Consider the following 25,118-nt stretch of genomic DNA (forward strand, 5'->3'; position numbering starts at 1 on the left):
TGTTTAATAAAATTTGTGAATTTATTAGCTGGGTTGCCAAAACGTTCGTATTTTTGTTGAAAATCCAAAGCCGATAAAAATTACGTCCCGACGCAACTCGAATAACCTTTAAAAATACATTTTAATGCAACCATTTAGAAAAATATATTTTCAACATGTCAATATGCACAACATAATTAATTTATGCAATTAAAACAATTAACTGAAATACACAAGGAAATTAATAACTTGTATGCATGTGGTTCGCGTGGACCTTCAAATTTTCAAGGCGTTACATCTTAAATTTTGTGAACGAAATTCTGTTTAGGGGGAATTGTGAGGTTTAGGAAATTCGAACTACGTAATCTGACTGCATGCAATTTAGAGTTTTACTAAAATATGTGTTTAATTATTTTAATTGCATGATTATTGCATGGATATGTGCTTTGGTTTATGGTTTATTTAAAGTTTCATGCATTTGGGCTTTAAGTTGTATTTCGCGCTCGAACGAGGAATGGAGACCGGTGCTATTTAGGAAAAATACTTTTATTAAATTATTATTTTTAATTATTTAATATATGGTGTAATTAAGTGTGATTTTCAAAAATGAGCATTGGTTGGGTATTTTTACCGCCGAGTCATATTTTTACCGATACACAAAATTTAGCGATACACAATATTTTAAAAAATGTACCTAAACGAAATATTTTTCGGGAGTGTTATGAGCTTAAATAGATTATTTTATTGCTTAATGGACCTAAAACTTTTTTAACTCCTTTAATTATTATTATTGGTCCATTAGCAAATTTTTATGTAATTTTCCTAACATAATATTTATAAATAATTATCTTTTTGAATCTTTTGTCCCTTCAATTTTCTAAAATAATTACCTCTTTGAATCTTTTGTCCCTTCAATTTTCTAAAAATATCGATAAACTAATAGCGTTACAACAAATTTTTTCTTTAAATATATTTTTAAATTGAAGAAGATATTATCACAATTATTTTTTGATATTATTTTAAACTTGTGATATTGATATTAGATGAGCTATATAGAATCGAAAACATTCTACCATATGAAAAAATCGATGTTTGGCAAAATTAGAACGTTTCATGTTTCAGTCAATATTAGAATGTTTCCTCATATGTTATTATATTAGTTTGAAATTAAATATTGATATATTTATATTTTAAAATTTATATACTGATATGAACATTTTGTTTAAATTGCATAAAATAAACCTTTCGACCATTGATTTCAGTTCAAACATGAAACGTTGATGTCAAGAGCTGAGATACAAGTCAAAATATATTTTAAAAAAAAAAAAAATGTAAAATCAGGAGCTTCCGACCATGCCGACACCATTCGATATCTCTTCTCTTTCTGACACGTATCTCGCGCACTATTTCTTCCATTACCGACGCGGATAGTAATTTAATTCGTACACATCTAAAGGCAACCACCCTGCCGATTATTATAATAACTTATCATTATTACCGATATTAAATATTGGTGGAAACTCAACGACTGATCAGTTGGCACCACATTCACTCGCTGTAGTATTAAATTTGGTTGAATTGGTCAAAAGCCCAGAATCTGAGGATCAGAGTGGAAGAAAATGAAAGAGGCCTTGCTGGGTGGTGGTGACACGGAAGCTGGCTTCGGCGGCGGCGGCAGCGGAAGTGGAAGCGGCGGCGGCGGAAGAGGTGGCAGGAAAAATAATTATAAACGCAGATCAGATGCTATTGCTTATGGATCAGCTTATCAAAAAGCTGCAGCTTTGGTTGATCTAGTATGTTTTTTTCTTGTCTCTTTATATCTTGTTTGTTGGGAACTTGTAATGTATCTCTGTTGCTGTCAGTGTTGGTTCATGTTAATTGTATTGGTTGTCATTATGTTTTGTTCCGGAGTTTAGGCGATAAATTCTCCAATTGCCTCTGTTTTTTTGTTTGCATAGAAGCCATATTTGGAAGGGTTACGGGTCAGGGTAGTTGTATTTTTTGTAAAAAGATATTTTCCAACTGATGTGAGCTGATGACGTTATCATCCAATATGCAACTTTTAGGATTTTTTGTTGGATACTGATTTATGTACCTTTTTTTTACCACCCATTGATTTGGACCGAGGGAATCCAAAGTCTTGGTTTAGATTTATAACAAAGGAAGCCTAAGCGGAAGTGCAAATTAAACTGATTCACTTTTTGTTTTAAGACGGTGTGAGATCAAAAGATAATAGATAAGTTCTATCAAGCAACGAAAATGGCTAAGCATCATATTGTGAGTAAAAAACTGAAATGTTTTATAAATTGCTAAGTAATCAAGCAAACTTTGAATTCAAAGTAAGTTAAATTTGAATTCAAAGAACACCATTTTTGAATTTCGAACACTTGTGTTGATTAGTAAAAAATTATTAGGTTTGATTATCTATGAAAAGATATATAATTTGTTTGTTTTCTTCCCTGAACTTCACCTATAAATACTTATCCATTCTCCATTTCAAAAACGCACCAAAACACAAAATCTTCTCATCTACAATCATAAGTGTAGAATTGAGATAAATGATTTAGTGTGAGATTTTTTGAGGAATGCTTATCCTTGGAAGGAATAAGATTAGTGGAGAGAAAGTGAATTTTAAAATTATAGTGTTTTGAGTGAAATACTTGTATTCTCAATTTTTTTGTCTTCTTTATTATTAATAAAGTAGTGATCTCCTTGAGATATTTAGAGTAGACGTAAGCCAATTTAGGGGTAAACTACTATAAATATCGGTGTTCATCTTATTTATTGTTCATATTACTTATGACGTTCCGCTGCGATGTTACACCGTTTATTTCCCTGATATCCCAACAACTGTTATCAAAGTGAAGTTCTCAAATACTATAAGAAGTCTCCGGGTTGTAGCTTAGTCTAAATTTCCATATCAGAAAAGGTTTCTAGACTGTGTTAGAGAGGTGGTTTTTTTGTATTCAGGCTTTGACAATTAATTTATTGGTAGCAATCATTAAAGATGGAGGTACGCACAAGTAAGATGATTAGCTTTAATGGTTTTAATTATCAAATGTGGAAAAGTAAAATGAAAGATCTTCTATTCGTTACCAAGATACATATCGGTGTTCATCAAGTCTAAACTAGATGATAAATCATATGCCGAATGGAACATTGAGCATGACCAAGTCTGTGGTACATCCGACAATTTGTCGATGACAACCTGTATAATCACAACTGTAACGAGACACATGCTCGTACGCTTTGGACGAAGTTGGAGACACTATGTGCCTCTCAAAGTTGTAACAAGAAATTGTTATATTTGAGCAAGCTATTCCATGTTCGATACAAAGAAAGAACTCTGGTTGCAGATCATTTGATCGAGATTCAAGGATTCGTGAAACAATTATCAAGTATGGGCATAAAACGTGATGACAAAGTGATAACTCTGATTGTGCTAGCTTCATTATTAGAGTCTCACTCTGGTAGACTCCGAAGATATCACTCACGAACACAGCATCAGGAGGAGTCGTGAGTATGGATTTCATCAATAGTGGCATTTTGAATGAAGATGAGGCGAAGTTCTCAAGGAGCCACTACCTCATAGTCAGATGTTTTGGCTGCTGAGTCAAGGGGGAGAAGCAAGATCAAGAAAAACATAAATCAGAAGCCAAGAAGAAGCAAGTCCTCGGGGAGATATGCCAAAATAAAGTGTTATCGCTGCGGAGAAAATGGATATATTAAAAAATACTGCTGAAAACCGATAGGTAAACATGAAACCGATGAGGAAACAAACGCCATTGACGAATTCAATGTTGTTCACGAGCTAGAGCAGGAGTCTGTAATTTGGCAACTCAAGTAACTAGTTGGGTGATCGATCCTGGAGCAACATTCCACGTCACATCTCGAAGGGAATGCTTTACGTCCTACACACAAGGAGACATTGGTGTGGTCGGGATGAGGAATAACGATTTATCCAGAGTCTTGGGAAAGGGAGATGTGAGCTTGACTACTATGTATGGCTCTACACTGATCCTGAAAGTCGTCAGGCATGTGCCATTATGCATCTGAGTCTGATATCAATCGAAACTGCACAACTTTCCAAAACTGGATATGTGAGATTTCAAGAGGATCACTTGTGGTAACAAAAAGATTAAAGATGTCGAATTTGTATCTAGTTCAGGAAAATCATTCTGAAGGTGTGAACTACGCCGATGAAAAAAATTCAACAGAGTTGTGGCACCGACGTCTTGGCCACATAAGTGAAGAATCTTACATGCCTTGTGAGTAAGCAAGTTCTGCCTGCTATAAAGCAGGTTCATATGAAACAATGCACAAAGCTTAGCCGGAAACAAAACAGGATATCATTCAAAAGTTCACCTCCTAGTGAGCCAATAAAATTCTAGATCTGGTGAACTCAGATCTATGTGGTCCGATGCTATTGTCGCTCAGAGGAGCGAGGTACTCGGTAACTTCTATCGATGATTATTCTCCGAAAATTTGGGTGTGGACACTCAAAACCAAGGACCATGTAGCGGAAACAACAATTTTCTAAACTTGGTTGAACTGCAAACAAATATAAAACTCAAATGTATTCGAATAGATAGTGGAGGAGAATACATTGGATCCTTTGATGAGATATGCAAAAAGAACAAAATCAAACATAAAATGACACCACCGAAGACACCACAACTCAGCGGATTAGCTGAAAAGATGAATATAACTTTGGCAGAAAGAGTCAGAAGCATGCTCTCGCATGGAAAGCTGACTAAGGAATTTTGGGGTGAGGCCGTAATTGCTACTGCATATATATTGAATTGCTTACCTTGTGTTCCTCTCAATTACGATGTCCCGAAGCAGGTGTGGCAAGGCAAAGAAGTTTCCTATAATCATTTGCTGGTATTTGGCTGTGTTGCTTATGTTCATATATCAAATGATGAAAGACATAAGTTGGATGCCATAACAAGGAAATGTATATTTATAGGATATGGAGATGATCAACTTGGTTACAAGTTTTACATTACGGATCTCAAAAAGCCTATAAGAAGTCGTGATGCCGTATTTCATGAGAATGATTTTTTGGAGTTTGCGGGAAAGAAGAATTCTGGATCTGAATAAGATCTGGACTGGTGGCCTTCAATGGTAAATAAACAACTGGTTGAAGATGAAGAATTGCAGAAAGATCATGAGGATAATGATGAGATCTGTGTTCACAGTGAACTACCAGCATAAATTTCTCGTGGTACGATGACCACACGTTCTGCAAGAGAAGTGAGACACTCAACCAGATATTCGTCAAATGAATATATCCTGCTAACTGACGGGGGAGAACTAGAGAGCTTCGAGAAAGCTATTACTAGTGAACACAAGGATAAGTGGATGAACACGAGGAAGCTATTACTAGTGAACGCAAGATGAAAAGCAATCATTGCATGAGAAGAGACATTTGAGCTGGTGAAGTCGTCGAAAGGCAAGAAAGCTTTGAAGAATAAGTCGGTGATCAAGTTGAAGCACGAAAAACAATGTAGTCAACCAAGATTCAAAGCTAGGATTGTCAAAAACATGGGGTCGACTTTGACGAAATATTTTCACCTGTGATGAAGATGACATCCATTCGGATTGTGCTAGAGTTAGCAGATGACCTTGATCTGGATGTGGAACAAATGGATGTCAAGCCCTCATTCTTTCATGGGGATTTGGAGGAAGAAATCTATATGGAGAAACATGAGTGGTTTGTAGAGGAGGGGAAAGAGGACCTCGTGTGCAGATTACAGAATAGTTTGTACGGTCTCAAGCAAGCACCAAGACAGTGGTACAAGAAGTTTGAATTAGTGATAACTCAACACGGATTCAAGAACACCACTCCAGACCATTGTGTATGTGCCAGAAATACCTCTGATGATGATTTGATAGTGCTTCTCCTCTAGGTAGATGACATGTCGATTGTTGGCAAAGATGCTACTGAAATCAAAGGCCTAAAGAAGCAACTAAGCAAGACCTTTTCTATGAAAGACTTGGGGCTAGAAAAAAAAATTATTGGTATGGAAATCCATCGAAACAGGTATGCCAAGAAAACCTGATTGTCGCAGGAGAAATATATTGAAAATTCAACATGGACCAGACCAAAGCGGTTGGATGTCCTCTTGACAACCACTTGAAGTTGAACTCAAAACAGAGTCCTATTACAGAGGATGAAGAAGAAAAATGAAAAATTGTTCTATGTGTTTTAGCTGTAGGAAGTCTGATGTATGTCATGGTATGTACTCGGCCGAATTTAGCTCATTCTATAGGTGTAATGAATAGATTCTTTTTAAAATCGGGAAATTAACATTGGGCTGTAGGAAAATGAATACTCAGATATCTACGATGCACCTCTAAACATAGGTTGAGTTTTGGAGGATCCAGACTTGAGCTTGTAGGCTACGCAGATGCAGACATGGCTGGAGATATTGACTCCCGAAAATCCACATCGGGATATATGATAACATTTGCAGGGGGAGCTGTGTCATGACAGTCAAAGTTGCAAAAATGTGTGACATTGTCAACCACTGAAGTGGAGTTCATTGCAATAACTGAGGCATGCAAGAACTTGTTATAGATGAAAGGGTTTTCGGAGGAATTAAGTTTTGTGCAAGATCAATACACGTTGTTCTGTGACACATAATGGAAAGAATCCTTGAATGCATTCAAGGTCTAAGCATATTGATGTTCGTTATCATTGGATACATGATGTATTGGAGAAAAAGTTGCTAAAGTTTGAAAAGATGCACACGATGAAAATGGATCTGATATGATGACCAAAACATTTCCGAAATGGAAGTTGGAATATCATAGAGCTGTTGCAGGTTTAATTGAATTCATAAAATGCGTTTGAGGGGAAGAGTTGCTAAGTAATCAAGCAAACTTTGAATTCAAAGCAAGCTAAATTTGAATTTAAATAACTACATTTTTGAATTATGAACAAGTGTTGATTAGTCAAAGATTATTAGTTTTGATTATGTATGCAATGATGTATAATTTTTTGTTTTTTCCCCTAAACTTCACATATAATTACCCATTCATTCTTCATTTGAAAAACACACCAAAACACAAAATCCTCTCATCTACAATCATAAATATAGAAGTGAGATAAAATATTTAGTGTGAGATTTTTTTAGGAGTGCTTTTCTTTGAAAGGAATATGATTAGTGGAGAGAGAGTAAATGTTAAAATCAGAGAGTTCTGAGTGAAATTATTTGTATTCTCAATTCTCTTGTCTTCTTTGTTATTAATAAAGAAGTGATCTCTTTGAGAGTTTAGAATGGACATAGTCCAATTTATTGGTGAACAACGATAAATGTTGGTGTTCATTTTATTAATTGTTGATATTACTTATGTTGTTCCGCTGCAATGTTATCTCGTTTATTTTCCTAATATCCCAACCTAAATAATGGACTCCGAGTGTGAATTTGGTCGGTCTCTCCTATTTCTGTGACATGAGTTCGTAAGATCTATAATTCTGCTAGGTTACTCAATGCTAGAATTGCAATTCACCTGGTAAAGTGAGACTTTATCAGTTTTATGGTGGACAAAAGGGTTCATAAGGAAAGTTTCGACACGGGTGTTTAAGTAGCGATGTTGCATTATTATCTAATTGTATTGTTCTGTGCCCTCCTTGTTTGCTTGGGAATCAAAGACTTCCTTTCGATGTAAACTAATTGTAACCCTCTTAGTTTTGTGGGTTAGGGGATGGATTAAACAGGGGTGAAGTAGTTGCATACTGTAGTTAGTTTTCAATCCCTCTTACTCTACTGTTTAAACTTGCGATTGAGTTGTAAAGCAATTCAACTTCAGAAGTATTGATTGGTTTCAACTTGTTGTGACATACTTGTTTCCTCTTCTCTATCGATATTATACGACCATTTGAAAAATGTATTACGTTTTCAGGCTGAAGACGGTGTTGGCATACCCGAGGATATTTTTGACCAGCCAAGATTTGGAGATTCCTTAAAGTCCTACTTAATATTTATACAGTTTGATTTCCTCTGGTCTCTCAACTACTTTGCCTTAATTGTTCTGTGTTTCTTCGAGGTTTGTGTGGCTTCTTTATCTATTAACCTCGGGTTTGGCTTCAAGAAAATTTCCCTTAGTTATAAAGGATTGTTTGGATTGTCAGAAACCTTTATGGTGTTCTGGGCAATGCAATGACAGGGACTACTACTTCCTGGGGCAGCTACCTTACTTGAATGGTGTTGGGAGTCTTGTCTACGAGGTAAACCACAAGTCAATATTTCATCACATATGTTCTGTTGTGGTAATTTTGATGAATTTTGATCACGATTTTCTTGGGTGGAACACATTTTACCCTAAGCGCTGTTTGAAAGTAGCATAAAACCGCCCTAGAAAAAATAGGTGTAAAATCCCTCCATGCTCTCCAATTATTGCGCTGTTTTTTTCTTTTCAGTTATTTTTATTTTATTTTTGTATTGGCGTGGTTACTCGATCCTAATAACTCAAAATCTCATCTTTAGTTTATTGAATTTGAAGTTTTTTTCATAGTTTAAACACTTAATTAAAGAAAAATGGTTACATTCTAAACCTTTTCCTTCCCTGAGAATTTACATGCTGATTAATGAATATAAAAAAGGAACCTTTAATACAAATTGGATAAAGTGTAAAAAGAATCACAAAGATACACAAAAGGCACACCGCACATGCAGCCCCGCATTGGAGGCCCGGGGTTTTAGCTACATGTTTAAAATCATAGCAGTTTTTACAACTATTTTCTCTCTCATAGATTTGTGAGCTATTTTCAAGCAGGGGGCGAAATGTCTGCTAGCTTATCTTTTCATCTATCTCTATAAAATCTCATAGCAATTTTTTTAACCCCTCTTCGAAATCATTGACTCACCTTGTTGATGGGTGTCATGTGGTCACGAACATGTATCTTCAGTTCTGCATTAATGCCCAAGGATGGACCCTGCCCCTGCGGGGTGGGTTTAGAACCGGTCAAGTGGGTCCCAAGCGGATCCGGGACGGGTCTTGTTTCATCAGATCCAATAGGAATATAAAGTTTTTAGCGGGTCCAACCCGGATCGGACCTTCCGGGTTTCCGGGGCGGGTATAAAGTGAGGCGAGTCGACCCAGAACCGCCATGTTTCCATCCCCATTAATGCACCTCTTTGTATTTATGCTCTTAAGTTGAGGCTAGTTTGTTCTGCTGGAAATGTGTCTATAGAAAAGAGAGTGAATTGTTGTTTTTCAATTTTATATGATTTATTATGTATTGATATCGTAGCATCAAACTTCTAGTTTTCTAATACTGAGATGACATTTTCGTTTTTCTTCTCACAGTAAGTTACCTCGTGAACTTTTGCAGCCTTTTGATTTGAACCTTTGCTTGAAAGGATGAAATATTTACGTGCTGATTTTTAATGCCTAGCCTTTTAAAGAACCACATATATGGATAGCAATAGCTATGGATTTTGGTGGAGTGGCACATACTCGGTGTTACAGTTTTACTATTCCATGTTGTGTGTTAGTTTTGCTATATGACTAAAGAAGAAAAAATTATTTTCTGCAAAACATTCCATGTGCCGGATCACCATTGCCTGAACTTACTGAATAAATCATTCAACACATGAACTCTCTTTGGGTGTTTTTTTTCAGCCTTTTATATGTTTTACAGATTGCATCTCTTTCCTTGTTTGTAGGGAATAACTCTTTTGATTCTCACTGTTCATATATTTTACCCAATCACATACGAAGGGTTTGCCATCTTTTGGAAGAATAATGCCAATAAGCTTAAGGTACACAATTCATTAAATTCAGTTCGTTACAAATTTATTTTTTTCAAGAGGATAAGTTTTCAATTGCATTCGTGATGTATCGGACCTTTATTATGTTTTGTACACTATCTGCTTTATTTTATGTCGTGATTTAATTTCTTTCGTAAATTCTTCCATACTTGAGAAGATCTAATTGTTACATCCTCAAATGTGAATGTTATTCATGAGGATTTAAGTGTTGAAACTTTCAGTTTTGTTTGGCCAAAGAGTCAGTAGGGTTGTGTGGTTGTCTGAGCCGATGATTTAAAATATATCCTTAATTTCCATTCGCAGGTGCTTTTGTTGATTTTATTGATTGCTGATGTAGCTGTCTTTGTCATATATCTATCTCCGGTGGCATTTTACACTCTTCCATTTCGAATTGCACCATACATTCGTGTTGCATTTTTTGCTCTAAACATCAGGTCAGTCGCACTCCTATTTCTTGGTATATTTGTGCTTTATGGATTTCTTATATTCGTTATTGGAAGATTATGCATTAAGATTTAGTTGTTTATCTATTGATTTCATACATTTTCTTTGGGAAGGGAAATTCACCTTTTTTTGTTGCTATAATTGCATTTGAACTAAACTTTTGGATATATCATTGACTATAGTTATTCATTATTTCCTTTATCCCCTGATATCCCTTTGGCTATTCATAAATGAAAATTATTATTAATTTTTTGTTTTGATACATCATTGTTTAATCGACCAAACGGAAATAAATGACCCAGGGAGAGTTGTATATTTTTTGTGTTTGTTGGTCTTCTAGTTTCTTTAATTTGGCAATTAAGTTCAATTACTGTTGAGGGCCTAGACAATCTTTTTTTTTTTAAATATGAAACGAAATTATATTAAAATAGGAAAATAGATTACATGGAGGTAGATAAGATAGCCACAAAAGCACAATAGTCTTTCCTGTCGTCAATAGCAAAAAAATTCCCAATCCCTGGCTAGATCTGAGATAGGTAAATGATTAAACTCTACAAGCTTTCTCGTCCAACTACCAACCCTAAATTTTAGCTTTTCCCAAACCTCGTCTATAGTCTCTGCTATATCGTTGAAGATTCTTCTGTTATGCTCCAACCAAAGTGACCAAAAAAGGTAATGAACGGTATTCCAAAAAGTCTGACATTTCCATCCGCTAGGTAATCCGGGGTCCAAAATAGACATATCATGCACCGCTCTTTGAAATATCCACTCCATACGCAATTCCTGCAATACTCTGTTCCAAATTCACTCGTGAACGAACAATGCAAAAGTAGGTGATCTTGATTCTCCTCTTTTTTCCGGCAAACTGTACACTAGTTCGGACATAATGCACAATTAGGCCAACTTCTTTACAAAGAATCGGAAGTCGGAAATTTTCCCAACGCCACGGTCCACGAGAAAACTTGAACATTATGTGGGATAGGTTCTCTCCTGATATTAGAAAAATAAGGGAAATTACAAATTACTGATCGGAAAAATAGAATTATAAAAATATCTGACCGAAAAATACCCTTAAGAGTCCTCCAACCAAACCCTAAAATCCACCCTACCCAACTTCAAATGAACAGTATCTAAAACCCCAGACAAAGTACTCAATTCATTATTTTCAACCTCATTCAAAGCCCTTCTGAAGTGCAGATCCCTGGCATAGGTGGAATCAATCGGAATGTCCACCTCACTGGTAAAATTGTTAATAGGTTTGTTATGACTCGAGGAGATCTGGAAAAAAGATGGAAAAAAATCTTTGAATGAAGAAAGCGCCCACCGAGTATCTTCCCAAAAAACGAACGATATTCCCCCATTTGAACAACGTCCTAACTAAAAGATGAAAAGTCGTGTAAACTTGATCCAAAGCAACCAAATGGCAATGCACCTCCCCATCGGCTCTTTCCCATAGAAAATCCCTCATAATCTTTTCCATACCATTTGCCACACGTAATGGTACTTTAAATAGAGACATGAAATGCATTGGCATCGCACTCAATGCTTCTGTCACAATCAAGGTTAATCGCCCCTCTTGATAGAAACGTTTTTTCTAACTTGCCAGTTTCTTTGACATCTTAGATGCTACGGGTTCCCAAAAGTTATAATTCCTTGGATGGCCTCCCAACGGTACCTCCAGATATTTAATTGGTCATTCCTCATTTTTATACCCAATCTCTAAAGCCAACCTTTCCACTTCCATCTCCGAACAATTTAAACCCAACAAAACACTTTTTTCGAAGTTAATCTCCGGCCCCGACGTCTGGCTAAAATAGTTATCTCCATCAAACAATGCAAATGCCTCTCAAATTTAACAAAAAACAAAGTATCATCCGCAAATTGGATGTTAAAGATCTCTATTTTATCTCAACCAACTAACAATCTCCTGACTGCATTCGCAACCTTAGCCCTATCCACCAACCGCCCCAAAACATCAATCAGAAGATTAAATAGGAAAGGGGATAATGGATCCCTCTTTCCATTAATAAGTATCGAAAAAAAGACATTTAAATAGGAAAGGGGATAATGGATAATACCAACCACCCCAATGCATCATCATTAAGTTGGATCTCTATCGAGACCGAAAAATCCCTATCAAGTTATCACTGACCACCATCACTCTGGGATCCCACATCACTAGAATACCCCTTGATCTTACTATCGCGGGTAGGAAAACCCAATCAAGAAATCTAGTCTTCCACAAACTTGGAACAAATCTACAATCTAGCGTCTTTCTCTTGACTTCTAAAAGCGCAACAATGTCTGGTTTTTCCTTACGTAATAACGAATTAGTCCCCTCTTTCTTGCTGCCCCTCCCCCCCAATAATATTCCATAAGTATATCTTCATAAAAACACTTTTGAACCCTTGGAAACCAAGTCTTTCTCATAGTTAATCCCGCACTTCAATCTATTTAGTTCTCTACTTAAAACACTTGTTGGCTGCTTAACACCTTCCCAACACTTATAATCTGAATGCACTGCCGAAGCTTCATCCTCATCTTGGAACTTATTCCCCATCTCAGCCCCTGTAAAATTTGATCTCTCTTTACACGGCTCAACATCTATCCTCGGTTGCCCTCCTCCCCCTAAAAGGCTGCTAGACATCCCCAGAACAGAGAAGGAAACAGGAAGAATAGAATGAAGATCGAAAGAATGATTTAGAAATGATGATTGAATACAAGAAAGTACCTCTCCCACTTAAAGTTTCGTATTTTCCTGCTGAAGTGCCCCGGTATTTTGCAAAGGACCAGGTGAAGATGAGAATAGCCCTTTTAAATCCGCGACCTCATCCTCTACATGTACTGAAAAAACTAAATGGCATGAAACATGGCTATCTGAAACAAAAGATTCGTCTCCTTCTCCGAGAAATCATTTTCTAATCCCCCAACTAAAAATTCTCTTGGTACAAGAATCTTGATTTTGGTAAAACACCCTTTTCGAGACCAATTTTGTTCTCATTGATATTCTTGAATTTTCTTTTGTTGTACGTTTTCTCAAAGGTAGGCAGTATATCTTCTGTGCCGTCAGCTCCTCTAAGTCTGGTATGGCCCTCAAATCCTTGTTTGATCATGGAATGGATAGGTGATCTTCTGAAATCACTAACCACTTTAAGGGTGATTCTTTTTAAGATATTAACCACCTTTCCCCCTAATGGAGGTGCCGACAAAATAGTAGAAGTAACTGGTCGACGCTCAACTGCCTTAGGAAGAACAAGAGTCTTTTTATCTTTCACCAAAACCTCATTGATGCCAATCCCGATACCTTCCATTCTATCTCCTAAATAAGGTTCATGCTCTCGCCTTACATCAGATTCCTTGACGGAAATATTAGAGCGACTGGTGGATCCCGCAACTCCGTCTTGTTTCCTACAAATATTCGAATTGCCCCATCTCGCGAACATCCTCTTACCATTAATCACAACATGAACAGTCTGAATTTGCTCCCACGAAGTGTTAACCCTTCCCTTAATAACAATAAGTGCTTCATATCAGTTCTTAACCAGCTTCTGCCTGCTATCATCCTCGACTTCCTTTGTCCCTGGATGATGTTGCAACTCAACCTTTTTGTTTTTCTGAAAAACGTTGTTAACTCTTCCTCGAGTAGCATCGTGATCGAGAATAGGCTGGACCTTCATCTGATTTTTTTCTGCAAATAATTAGCCAATGTATTTGATATTCCTTTCCAACCCCACAAATTGAGACCGCTTGGCACTATGATGAGTTGTTTTCTGCCGAGCTGGTTATATTTGGACACTTCCAAGAAACTTCCTCATTTGTTTGTATTTCTTTGGGTGGTAAACACAACATCAGTACCCCTGAACCGATTGAAAGCCGAACACGTAGATGGAGAGTAGATTAAGTCCTTTAACTTGGAGCAGATCCAATGTGCCCCTTCTCGATCAAATTCAAGCACATAACTCACATTCCTGGTTCTCTATGATCAACAAATCGAAGACCCCCCACTACCCAAACTAAACATGAACACTTTTTGTTCGATCTTCACTTCTACATCCCATTTCTCATTCCTTGATGAATGAAACTGCCTCCGCTGCTGGAACTGATCACTGCTCAGAGCGTACGTCCCCGCAATGTTACTTGAGTTCAGCGAACGAAGGTGGTCGGTTGCCTGCGGTGGACGCTAACAATGGGAAAAGAGAAACATGGCGAAAGAGGAAGTAAAAAACAAAAGGGTAGGACACCACCGTCTGCCGGCGGTCGGAGCCATGGTGAAGGACGCCGGAGGTAGGCTGGAAAAGGTGGGTTATGGAGTAATATGCCGCCACACTACAGGAGCAAGAGGAGAGAACATTTTCAAAAAATTCTCTCTCTAGGCTCCAGGGCCTAGACAATCTAAGTTCTAGCTAAGCTGGGAGTAGTTGGCAAGCGATGTGGGTTAGAATATAAATGCGTAAAATTCGCTTTCTGAGCTGCAAGCAATCAACAAGTGATGTGGGTTAGTATGGAAATGCGTAAAATTCTAAGTGTTAGCCGAGCTGACCATGCAAGCAGAGTAGTCATCCGCAGCTCAGCGATGAGCAGCCACGAAATCCGTAAGTGATAGCCGATCCAACCAACAGAGCAGTAGAGCAGTTGGCAGCTCAGTGATGAGTAGTTATCAAATGCCAAATTGATAGATGACCTGCTAGCTCATAAAAAAAGAACAGTCGGCAGTGCAGCATCAATTATTTGGCCATGAACTCTCAGTAGCTCACCTAGAAACACTGGGTAGGAGTTTTATGGATCCCAAAAAACTCTCATCAGTCTGACATAGAGACGAGTTGGACAGTCAACAACAGTGATAAGTCAAGACCGCATGAGATTAGTGTTACGATATCAGATTTTGCAAGATTTATGCAGATTTTGCCAATGTTAATCCATTAATTCCACATTAAGAATATGATTCTTTCAGTATGAACATAATATTGAATAGTCGGAATAGATTTGATAAAGTCTATATTTTGTAAATTAGTTATTAGTAGGGGAGGACTCTAGGGAAGAACTCAGTTTGGTAGGAACCGGGTTAAGTCCGAACTCAATATTCAGAACTTGAGAAAGACAAACACTTGATCAATTTTTTGACAAATTAGGAAATAAGAAATCCCATTTATGTTTCTTTGTGCCAAGTAAGTTAAGAGGATCATCATCAATAGGTTCGTCATGGTGACTCGACTTCTCTGGTCGGGATTTCGGTGGGTTGTGGCATCATAGTTAGGGTAATCTCAGCTGTAATGGACATCCTGCAATCGAGTATGATAGAATGACTCTGCCTTATCATGGCCATTATTGAAGTAGCTACTCTTTGGAATTTCTTTTATGAAGGGTGTGGAGACGGTGAGCCACTCAATTTGCCTTGATATTGTAGATTCTTGACTAAGATGATTTTGAGTAAGATAGAAAATAGTAGATTGAATGTTTGATAACCACCCTGACCATTTTCTAGGAGGAATTGGTACTTCAAGATCAACAGACGATTATTCTTGTTCTGAGGTTCCTTCAATTTCCGATTGCAAACTGGATTTGAAAAAAATTGGACTGTATCTCCTTTACAATTTTGCAAAGTAAATACTGTTTTCCCAACACTATTTTTCATTGAATTAACTGGTCGAGCCAAAAACGATTGAATTTTAAGCATAAAAAACAGAGAAATTTTCTCTTGTGAAGGAGGATGTATGCCATTGACAAAGCAAAGTCCACCTTTTCCTTAAGTACCCGAAAAATTGGTGTGACCAGAATTGGATCCATTCGGTCTAGGATGGGTGATCAATATAGATAGGCTCTAAGGACTGTCAGAGTTGAGGTTGGAACTGAAGTTACAGCAACACTAGAAGTCAAGTAGCCACTGACGAAGAATTTGATGTTAATAGTATTACAATGAGCTTGGGATCAGAAGCGTGTGAACACTTAAACATTGAACAAATGTTATAAACAATCCTCGAGTGAAAAATAAAACTTGAAGAATGGACTCCTCTGTTGAGCCAGGTAACTATTGAAAACACATTTGGTGGTTCTAGGATAAAGTTTCAACGGTCATACAGCCTGATAACATTCAAGGTAAGAAAGGGCTTGGAACAGCGAGCAAATTTTTTTTAATGTTGAAAAGATTTTTGAAATTTTAAGACCTTGACTTGAAGAGGGGATTATATTCATAAGGTGTGAGGATGTTAAAACGGCTTCACCCTATAAATATTGCATTGGTAAATCATGCCATTAGAATGCAGGTGAGGGTCAATAGCTTAGTTCAAAATCTCGCCCATTGTTACTTGTGAAGATTATGTGTTGACACTAGTAAAGGGTTCGGTTTACTAAAATAATCAACCCATTTAAATTGAGTTTATCTATTCCACATCCATATTCTTCATTATTATTTATAAATATTACATTTTTTAATTATTTTAGTTAGCTAGGTGATTTAAATTTATTTTATTGAAGTAAGTCGTTATTCATTTCTAATCTTATTTGTACTGCAATAGATTTTATTCCTTTTAATTTTTAAATGTATCATAACCTTTTGGATTACCCAAAAAGAATGCAGTATTATATTTTATCCTCTTAAGTAGATGTGGCATCATGCAATCTCATGTCGCCAGTTGAGCTACATTTAATAACTTATTGATTGATTGATATTTTTTTCCTTTTAATTGACAATAGGGACATAAAAGATAGCATCATCCTCCTGGCTGGAATGCTCGGCACATACCTTAATGTTCTGGTGTGTGTGCTGCCATAAAACACACTTTTCTCCTCCTAAATTTAAGATATAATAAAGACTCGTGGATAACCCAAATACATACCTTTATGATGAATTTGTCTATTATTTTGAATGATGATATTTAATTTCGTTTCTTTTCTGGCCATTGCGGGATGCGTGGCGGGGGATCAAATGCAGGCATTATTTCTTTTATTTCTTCTGTTCTCAAGCTGGTTGGCATTCGTTATCTTTGAAGATACTAAACAAGGGAAGACCATATTCACATCATATGGCACAACATTGTACCAGATGTTTGTTTTATTCACCACTTCCAACAACCCAGATGTTTGGATTCCTGCATACAAGTAAGAGGCTAAATTTGGATACTATGTTTTACTATCTAGAAGATTTCTTGGCTTTGATTAATGCACTACTGAAAATTTGCATAGAAAAAATAGATATGTTCTGATTCAAACTAGGCCACTTGCGAACATATTCGAGATTCGGATATTGAAATTAGTGCTTGATATCTGAATTTGGGATATTTTAGTTAAAAAAAAGAGATAATCTAGTGGTTATGAATATTTTAAGCCATGCAGAGAAAGTTCATTTTTTAAGACCATATAATGAATATTTTCAACTGTGAAAATTTTTCGAGTGGCAACATTGTTAAAGCTTCCTTTAGCATTGGTCAAACCCCATAGAAAGGGAGAAGAGTTGCTAAAACTGCTTGGAAATATTCGTGCTTCTTATATAGTTATAATTTAATTTTCATAGCCCTTGTATTTCCTGCATTAGTTTTTTAACTTTTTCTATTCCACTCACACATTTAATCTTGCAGGGAATCGCGTTGGTCTTGCCTATTTTTTGTCCTCTATGTGCTATTGGGTGTTTACTTTGTCACCAATTTGATCCTTGCCGTTGTGTATGATAGCTTTAAGAGTGAGGTATCTATCCTTCTAGTCATTGCCGATGGCACCCTTTATAAGTTTCAGTTGATAAACATGGATTGGCATCTTTATACATATGGGTATTGTATTGCTTCCTCCGTCCTCAAACACATATCACATCGGTGTTTTCAACTACTCTGCTTAAATTTATCAAATGCAAAAATTTGTCAGCTTTAGAGCATTTTGAGTGTTAATAACTATTGATCAGGTTCTTGAACTGGTTAGGCTGTTTTAGGGTGACTGTGGATTTGGGTACTAAACCTGATTGAGTTATCCAGAGAGTGCAAGTTAGAATTAACAGGAAAAGGAAGCGAGAGAGATTCTAATCATGCAAGCCTACATGCGTGCGGAATGTCCTTAAATTGGAAATGTTTTAGCAGGCTAAAATGCAGATTTAGTTGGATCAATTTGAGAGTCCAATATGTTACATTGTCATACTGTTTGCCCTTTGTCATTGCCTTATTGGCTTTTACGTGCTTAGTTAAACAGGACATAAATGTGAGTGGAGGTATTACTTATTTAACTATAAATTTAAACTGAAACTATGACTGTAATACTTAGACCAGATATAGAGAAATGCATGTTTTAGGTAAATGTGATGTCTGTTTTTATATGACGTTTGGTACACTCCCTAAATTCTACCTCGTGCCTGCCACCTTGTGAATGAGGATATCTGATGCATTCTTAGATTTAAAGCTAGACATGTCCTGATTTTCCATTTTTTAGCTTGTAAAACAAGTGGCCGAGAAGGATCGGAAAAGAACGAGGATACTGCAGAGAGCCTTTAACATACTTGATTCTGACGTGAGTATAATTTTGGTTCCATTTTCTACTTGAATGTTGATTCTCATCCATGTTTTATTGATTTTGTTGCACAAAATTATTTTATTTTAAATATATTGGTTGAATCCTATTCATGCAGCACAGTTCCTTTCTTAACTAAACCTATCTCCCCTCCCTTTTGCGTCTACCTCTATTATAGGTAATCATTTCGTTACGTCATAGTGTGGTATGTGTGGGACCTCAGGTTTTCACTCTATTGTACAATATTTATTACAGCACATAAAAAGTCTGCATTCTAAAATAAAAATCCTAAATTAATTTAAAACTATTTCAATCCATTATTAAGTGAAGTCTATTGTAACAACATGCGTATAAAGAGTTTAACATCTAAATAATAGAATAAAGTTTATTTTTAAGTGAAATTTAGATAACAAACCTGACATCTCCCTGAGGCTATTGAATACGAATCACTTATAAAAATGACCATACAATCTCAATATACTTTTTTTTTTGATAGGAAACATTAATTTTTATAAATAATGGGTTTTTGTTACATAAGAAGCGGATGAGTAGTCCGCAAATTAAGAGAAATCAAAACGCTATTTTTAATCCATTACAAACTTCCAATCCCTAATAACATCTGATATAAAGAAATGAATGAACTCTTTGATCTTTGTTGTCGACGTTGCAACTCTGAATTTGATAATCTCCCAAACTTCATTGACAGTGGTGGATGAGTTGTTGAAAATTCTGTTATTTCTCTCAAGCCAGATTGACCAAAAAGTGAGATGAACGATGACATACCAGAATACGTTAACTTTTTTACCCGATGAAATACCTGGCTCGATAATGAACATGTTTCGTGCTCTCTGCGGAAAAACCCAATAACATCTGAGCTCCTGCATCACCATAGTCCATATTACTTGCGAAAAAGAGCAGTGTAGCAATAAATGATCCTGAGTCTCGTTGTGGTTATGACATAACGTACACCTTTTCACAAGTTGGCCATCTTCTTTGCACCGAATCCGATGTTGGAAGTTTACCCAAAGCCACAATCTACGAGAAAATCTGAACCTTGTTTGGGATAGGGACTTTCCATATATTATGATGGCAAGAGAAAACAGGAAAAGAGTGAATAGGAAAGAAAGACTCATAAAAGGATCTGACCGAAAACACGCCCGTAGAATCTCCCAACCAAACCCTGAAATCCTCATAACCCACCTGTACCCTGACCGTATCTAAAACTCCTTGAAGAGTAAAAAATTCCCCCAACTCGAAATCATTGAGATGTCTCCTAAAACACACGTCCCATCGATAGGTTTGACTATCTCCTACATTGACAACCTCTAAAAAGCTTCGAATAGGTTTATTTATCTGTGTACAAATTGTAAACAAAGATGGAAAACGCTCTTTGAAAGAAGGACCCACTCCCCCCAAACATCCTCCCAAAACCGAATGAAATTACCCCCTCTCAAAACCGCTCCACTCAAAAGAAGAACTGACGGGAATGTACGAGAAATATATTTCCAAGGGCTTCTGAATGTCGCATTCCTGGCCAAACCCAAGTCCCACCCATTATCTTGAAGACAATAAATGCTTTTTATCACATTTTTCCACAACGTCTCCTTTTCCTTAGTACCTCTCCACCACCATTTTCCTAGTAGTTCTTTATTTCTCAAACCGATATTCCCCAAACCCAACCCTCCCCTGTCTTTTGGTTTACAAACCTGCTCCCACCTAACAACATGACAATGCTTATCCCCATCCATTCCATCCCATAAGAAATCACGCATCAGTTTTTCCATCATTTTTGCCACCTTAACTGGCACCCTAAACAAAGACATGTAGTAGGAAGGCATTGCACTTAATACGGACTTTATCAGAGTCAGACGACCCCCTCTTGACAAGAACGCCTTTTTCCAACTTGATAATTTCTTTGACATCTTGGATAGGACCGGTTCCCAAAATTCGAAAGTCATAGACTTACCTCCCAGCGGGACCCCGAGATACTTTATTGGACATTCTTCTTTTTTACAATCTCAATATACAATCATTAAAAAAATACAAATCATCACAAGAAAATACAAAACTCGAACGCTCGCCTTTGGCTTCCAAGCAAAACTCGTTCCCAACCAACACTTGAAAAGTTTTATTGTTATGTGTATAAACGGGAATGAAAGTATGCATATAGTCACATAAATAATCAAATGAACACGTTCCTGAGCAGACAAATGGATCATATCAATTAAACCATTAAAATACATGTTACCGTTAATTTTACATGTGTCATAACTTTACTCCTGAGAAAGGATAATCGCACTCAACCTACAAAATCAACTCCCACAAATTATGTGCCAAGGTGATATGATTCCTGGTGAACATGAAAAGGAAACTCGAATATTTGGAAGAAAATGAGCCCTCAATCCAAGTACGCAACGAATCCTTAGTTTTATCCCGATCTTTGAAACAATTATATTGTGGTTTCACCCTAATAATAACAGGAGAATAACAATTGATCTCAAGTGAAGCTTCAAAGAACTCGTCTTTGACAATGCGCGTGAAGAAACGGTTGACAAATGTCTCAAAGTATTAAAATTTGATTAGTTTGATTTGAGAAACACACAAGATGTAGCAAAACCAAAGCTTTGGAATTTTTGAAATATAAAATCTCAATAATAATCAATTGTTAATCAAATTTTCTATCTTGATTGCATCCCAACGTCATAAAATCTTAGGTGCGTGTTATTTGAAAATTAATCTAAGGAAACTACATCTATCCAAATAGTTACAGGAGAATTCCACGTACACAAGATGATCTTTTGACTTGTAACAAAATTTGAAGTTAATTTAAAACTGTCTCAAACATTCAAACCAGCTAAGTTTTGAACGAAATGAAACCTAGTAATTTTTCAAATGCTAAACAAGGTCAGATTTGAAACTTAGTTAACTACTAAATATTAATATCCCATCCCTATATCTTTTGAAGAAGTGAAAAGCTTAAAAGCATTCCTTTTATTTTAAAAGAAATCAACAGCCTTAACATTTTGCCAAAGCTTATAATTAACTTAGATATTTTCATTTTAAAATAAAATCATATTTAATTTCCCAGTTTAGTCGTAATAAAATCGAAATCTGAAATAAAATAAATATTTTCTAAAGCTGAGAAATAACAAAGTTAGTTTTTGGGAATCATTAAACAACTATCAATTGATTATGCAATAATAAGCCATCATATGATCCCGACCACATGCATACAAAAATGTCTTATTTCTACTATATTCCTAAATCATGATGTTCTATGATTAGAACTCAAATTTTGACAGTACAAGCCCAGGAATTAAACAAACCTTAATGGGTTATTCGATCGAGCAGTGAAGAGAATGTGTTCGCCTGTTCTGTTTTTTTTTTCTTTTCATTCTACCCTTATTTTTCTTTTTTACAGTGCAGAGGTTATGAGTGAGAGTTTTATTTGTTTTCTCACTGAGTATTTTAGGGAGGGAATTTGTATGATACTCGATCTATGGGCTCCTATTAAACCTAATTAAATGCAAGCTCATTTAGAGGTAGTAAATTATTCTATAATTTTATTATTTATTGGTTACACATTCCTACCAAAATATTGCTACATATTTTAAAGAATAAATAAACTTAACACAAATATGTTTATTTACTTAATTATTTTTTTAAAATCTTACTGGATTAGCATTTGGGGTGTTACAGGTGTAATGTTGATGAGTGCCTCGTAGAAGCCATGGATGCAATATTGTGTGTGTAAAATATGTGATACTATCTAGGCTAAAGATAGCTGTTAAACAAGAAAAATATTGATTTCAATATGGTAAGTAGACGTCCAAAAAACTTGTGATTTTGAAGGAGGTTTCTTTGGGGGTTGGTTCGTAATCCATAAAAGAACGGGGTTCATTCTTTATCATCAATAAAGATGTTTTTCCATGCATTGTCTGATGTTGATACTGTGAAGCATCGAAATGACATTGTGATTACTTACGTAAACCAAATCTTATACTTCTGTTTCTTTCTTTCGTAAACGAACAAGTGCAAGTTCCTCTCTTTCCTTAGAAATCAGAAAATCATAGCTTATCAGAGAAAATCAAAGCTTATCAGTGTTGGAAAAATCCGCAACAAAATCTTTTCTTCTCTTTTTGCTTTCAATTATTACGTCTTGATTTTTTTTCATGATTTTGTTAATTGGCAGAATCATGGTTACCTTGACAAAGATCAATGCATTCATCTATTTGAAGAATTGAACAATTACAGGTGGAGTTACGTTTTTTTTTTGGGATAAATTGCACTTGCGAAATGTTGTTTCCTGCTTCCTTGAAGCATTCATCTCCAGTTTCCATTCTAGTGATTAGATATACATTAATACTGTTGCGATATAAGAAACATTTTGAGTCTCTGCAAGATGAGGTGCTTAATCATATTTGACTGCTGAAAGATTATCCCGTCAGCACTATATGTATCTGGAAATAATCAATGTGAACACATCAGGAATAATTTGTTGGAGAGAACCTTCACTTCTTGAGGTGAATTTTTCATCACAAGAGTTGTCGTTTCAAAACGATTTCTCATTCTTTTCAAAAATGTTATCTATTTTCTCAAACAGTGAACAAAATATCCTTTTTAATAACTCAATCACGCTTTTTTCTTTCTTCTTTTACGGATCAAAACACAGTCTCTACTGCATCATCGTTACCCATCACTTCAGTTTTAAAAATTACTGTCGAAGCACATCATTAAAATTTTAAAAGAAATATCGCACATAATATTTTTAAAATTTTGAGATAACAATGTTGAAAATAAGATCCTAATCTTATCTCGCAAGTTTTGTTGGATGGAAACTCATCCATCTTTATTTGTATTTTGAATTCTTAGGATTAGTTTGGGTTATCTTCTAATTTGATCCTGATTTGTAATATTGATTTAGAGCAGTATCTTCTATATATACTTTGTAAAGCACTCTTTTTTTTTCTTCAAGTGGAATAATACGTATGTTTTCCCCATTGTCTCTTTATAAACTACATGGTATCAGCTAGCCAGAAGTTTCCACGACTAAATACCCAAACTCCAGACTCCAGAAACAACCACCCCTGCGGCTGCCGATATTCCATCTCTCCCGATCACTTGTCACAGATTGAATGGCCAAAACTTCCTCCAATGGTCATAATCTATTATGATTTTTATCTGTGGCAAAAAGAAGGATGAATTTATCTCCGGGAAATCGTCTTGTCCGCCAGCAGACAACCCAAAGTTTCGGGCCTGGAATTCTGAAAAATACATGGTAATGTCCCGATTGATCAACTCCATGACGACGGAGATCGGTAAAAACTTCCTTCTATATCGTTCTACCAAGGACATATAGGATGGGACACGTGACACCTATTCATGCAAAGACAACTCCTTTGAGTTATTTGCCATCGAATGCAGCCTGCAGGAACTGCTTCAAGGGGAATCCTCTGTTACAGAGAATTTCAATTTGCTTACCCGTCTATGGCAGCAACTAGATCTCTTCGAAATTTATGAGTAGGACTGTCCAGGTGATGCAGAACATTTTCGTATAATTGTTGAAATTGTTGAAAAGAAATGTATCTTCAAGTTCTTATCGGGCCTCAACTCATCACTGGATGATGTACGGGGCGGATTCTGGGAGCCAAACCTTTGCCGAGCCTTTGAGGTGTCTTCTTCGATGTGCGTCATGAGGAGAGTCACTGGAAAATAATAATGGGTCAGTCGCCCCCTCCTTCCTCTGTTGATGTGTCAGCATTGGCTGCCCAACACCATTCGTCCCCTCACAGCAATGATTCTGGTGGTGTGCGTCATTCACAGCCATCACTCATCCCTGGGCAGTTCATACAGGGTCGCCTGTGGTGTCCTAAATGCCCCAAACCAACACACACGCTGGACATGTGCTGGATAATTTATGGGAAGCCTGCACGTGACAAGCATTCCAATACAGCAGTACCCGGATTTCCATCTTCCGAGCAGCAGCCATTCACGAAAGCACAGCTCGAGCCACTACAGAATTTGTTTGGCCAACAGAATCTTGCACCTACTCCATCACTTACTGCCATTGTTAATATAGCCCATCGAGGTATATTATCGTTTTCGACTCCCCAACATGATTTTCATCCTATTGGATGGTCGATTTAGGAGCATCAGACCACATGGCAAGGAATTTCAATTTAATTTACTTTTCGGCCATGTCGTGCTTCAAATACAGCGTGTGTCGCAAATTTGTCCCTTTCTACAGTGACTGGTTTTGGTTCCGGTTCTGTTCTTTTGACTCCAGATTTTTGCCTTCATTTGGTTTCATTCTTAACCCTCCGTGTCCCACTCTGTTTCAGCTAATGTTAGTGATTTTTTTTATTGTAGCATTACCTTTTAGGTCACGGAATCCGTTGTTCTCAGGAAGTTGTTTCATTTCTTATTTAA

At 36.5% G+C, this 25,118-nt stretch overlaps 1 protein-coding gene and 1 long non-coding RNA gene across 2 annotated transcripts in view; one reads left to right on the plus strand and one right to left on the minus strand.

Annotated features, from left to right (window-relative positions):
• The first annotated feature begins 1,364 nt into the window (after window positions 1–1,364).
• The window catches only part of LOC142517634 (two pore calcium channel protein 1A), a 49,018-nt gene continuing 25,264 nt past the window's right edge, over window positions 1,365–25,118 (plus strand). Inside the window, exons 1-10 of the mRNA XM_075619964.1 lie at window positions 1,365–1,772; window positions 7,891–8,034; window positions 8,120–8,215; window positions 9,657–9,752; window positions 10,065–10,195; window positions 16,896–16,956; window positions 17,134–17,300; window positions 17,777–17,882; window positions 18,612–18,689; window positions 22,882–22,943. Coding sequence (XP_075476079.1) covers window positions 1,599–1,772; window positions 7,891–8,034; window positions 8,120–8,215; window positions 9,657–9,752; window positions 10,065–10,195; window positions 16,896–16,956; window positions 17,134–17,300; window positions 17,777–17,882; window positions 18,612–18,689; window positions 22,882–22,943 — 1,115 coding nt within the window. The 5' untranslated portion in view covers window positions 1,365–1,598. The remainder of the gene's footprint in view (window positions 1,773–7,890; window positions 8,035–8,119; window positions 8,216–9,656; window positions 9,753–10,064; window positions 10,196–16,895; window positions 16,957–17,133; window positions 17,301–17,776; window positions 17,883–18,611; window positions 18,690–22,881; window positions 22,944–25,118) is intronic.
• Window positions 18,597–22,712, minus strand: LOC142517635 (uncharacterized). The gene is made up of 2 exons (XR_012813345.1): window positions 20,717–22,712; window positions 18,597–19,169 (listed from the first exon to the last, which is right to left on the minus strand). It is a non-coding gene; the product is annotated as an uncharacterized LOC142517635 (long non-coding RNA).

Source organism: Primulina tabacum, chromosome 11 (genome assembly GCF_025594145.1).
Source record: "Primulina tabacum isolate GXHZ01 chromosome 11, ASM2559414v2, whole genome shotgun sequence".
Classification (NCBI taxonomy): domain Eukaryota; kingdom Viridiplantae; phylum Streptophyta; class Magnoliopsida; order Lamiales; family Gesneriaceae; genus Primulina; species Primulina tabacum.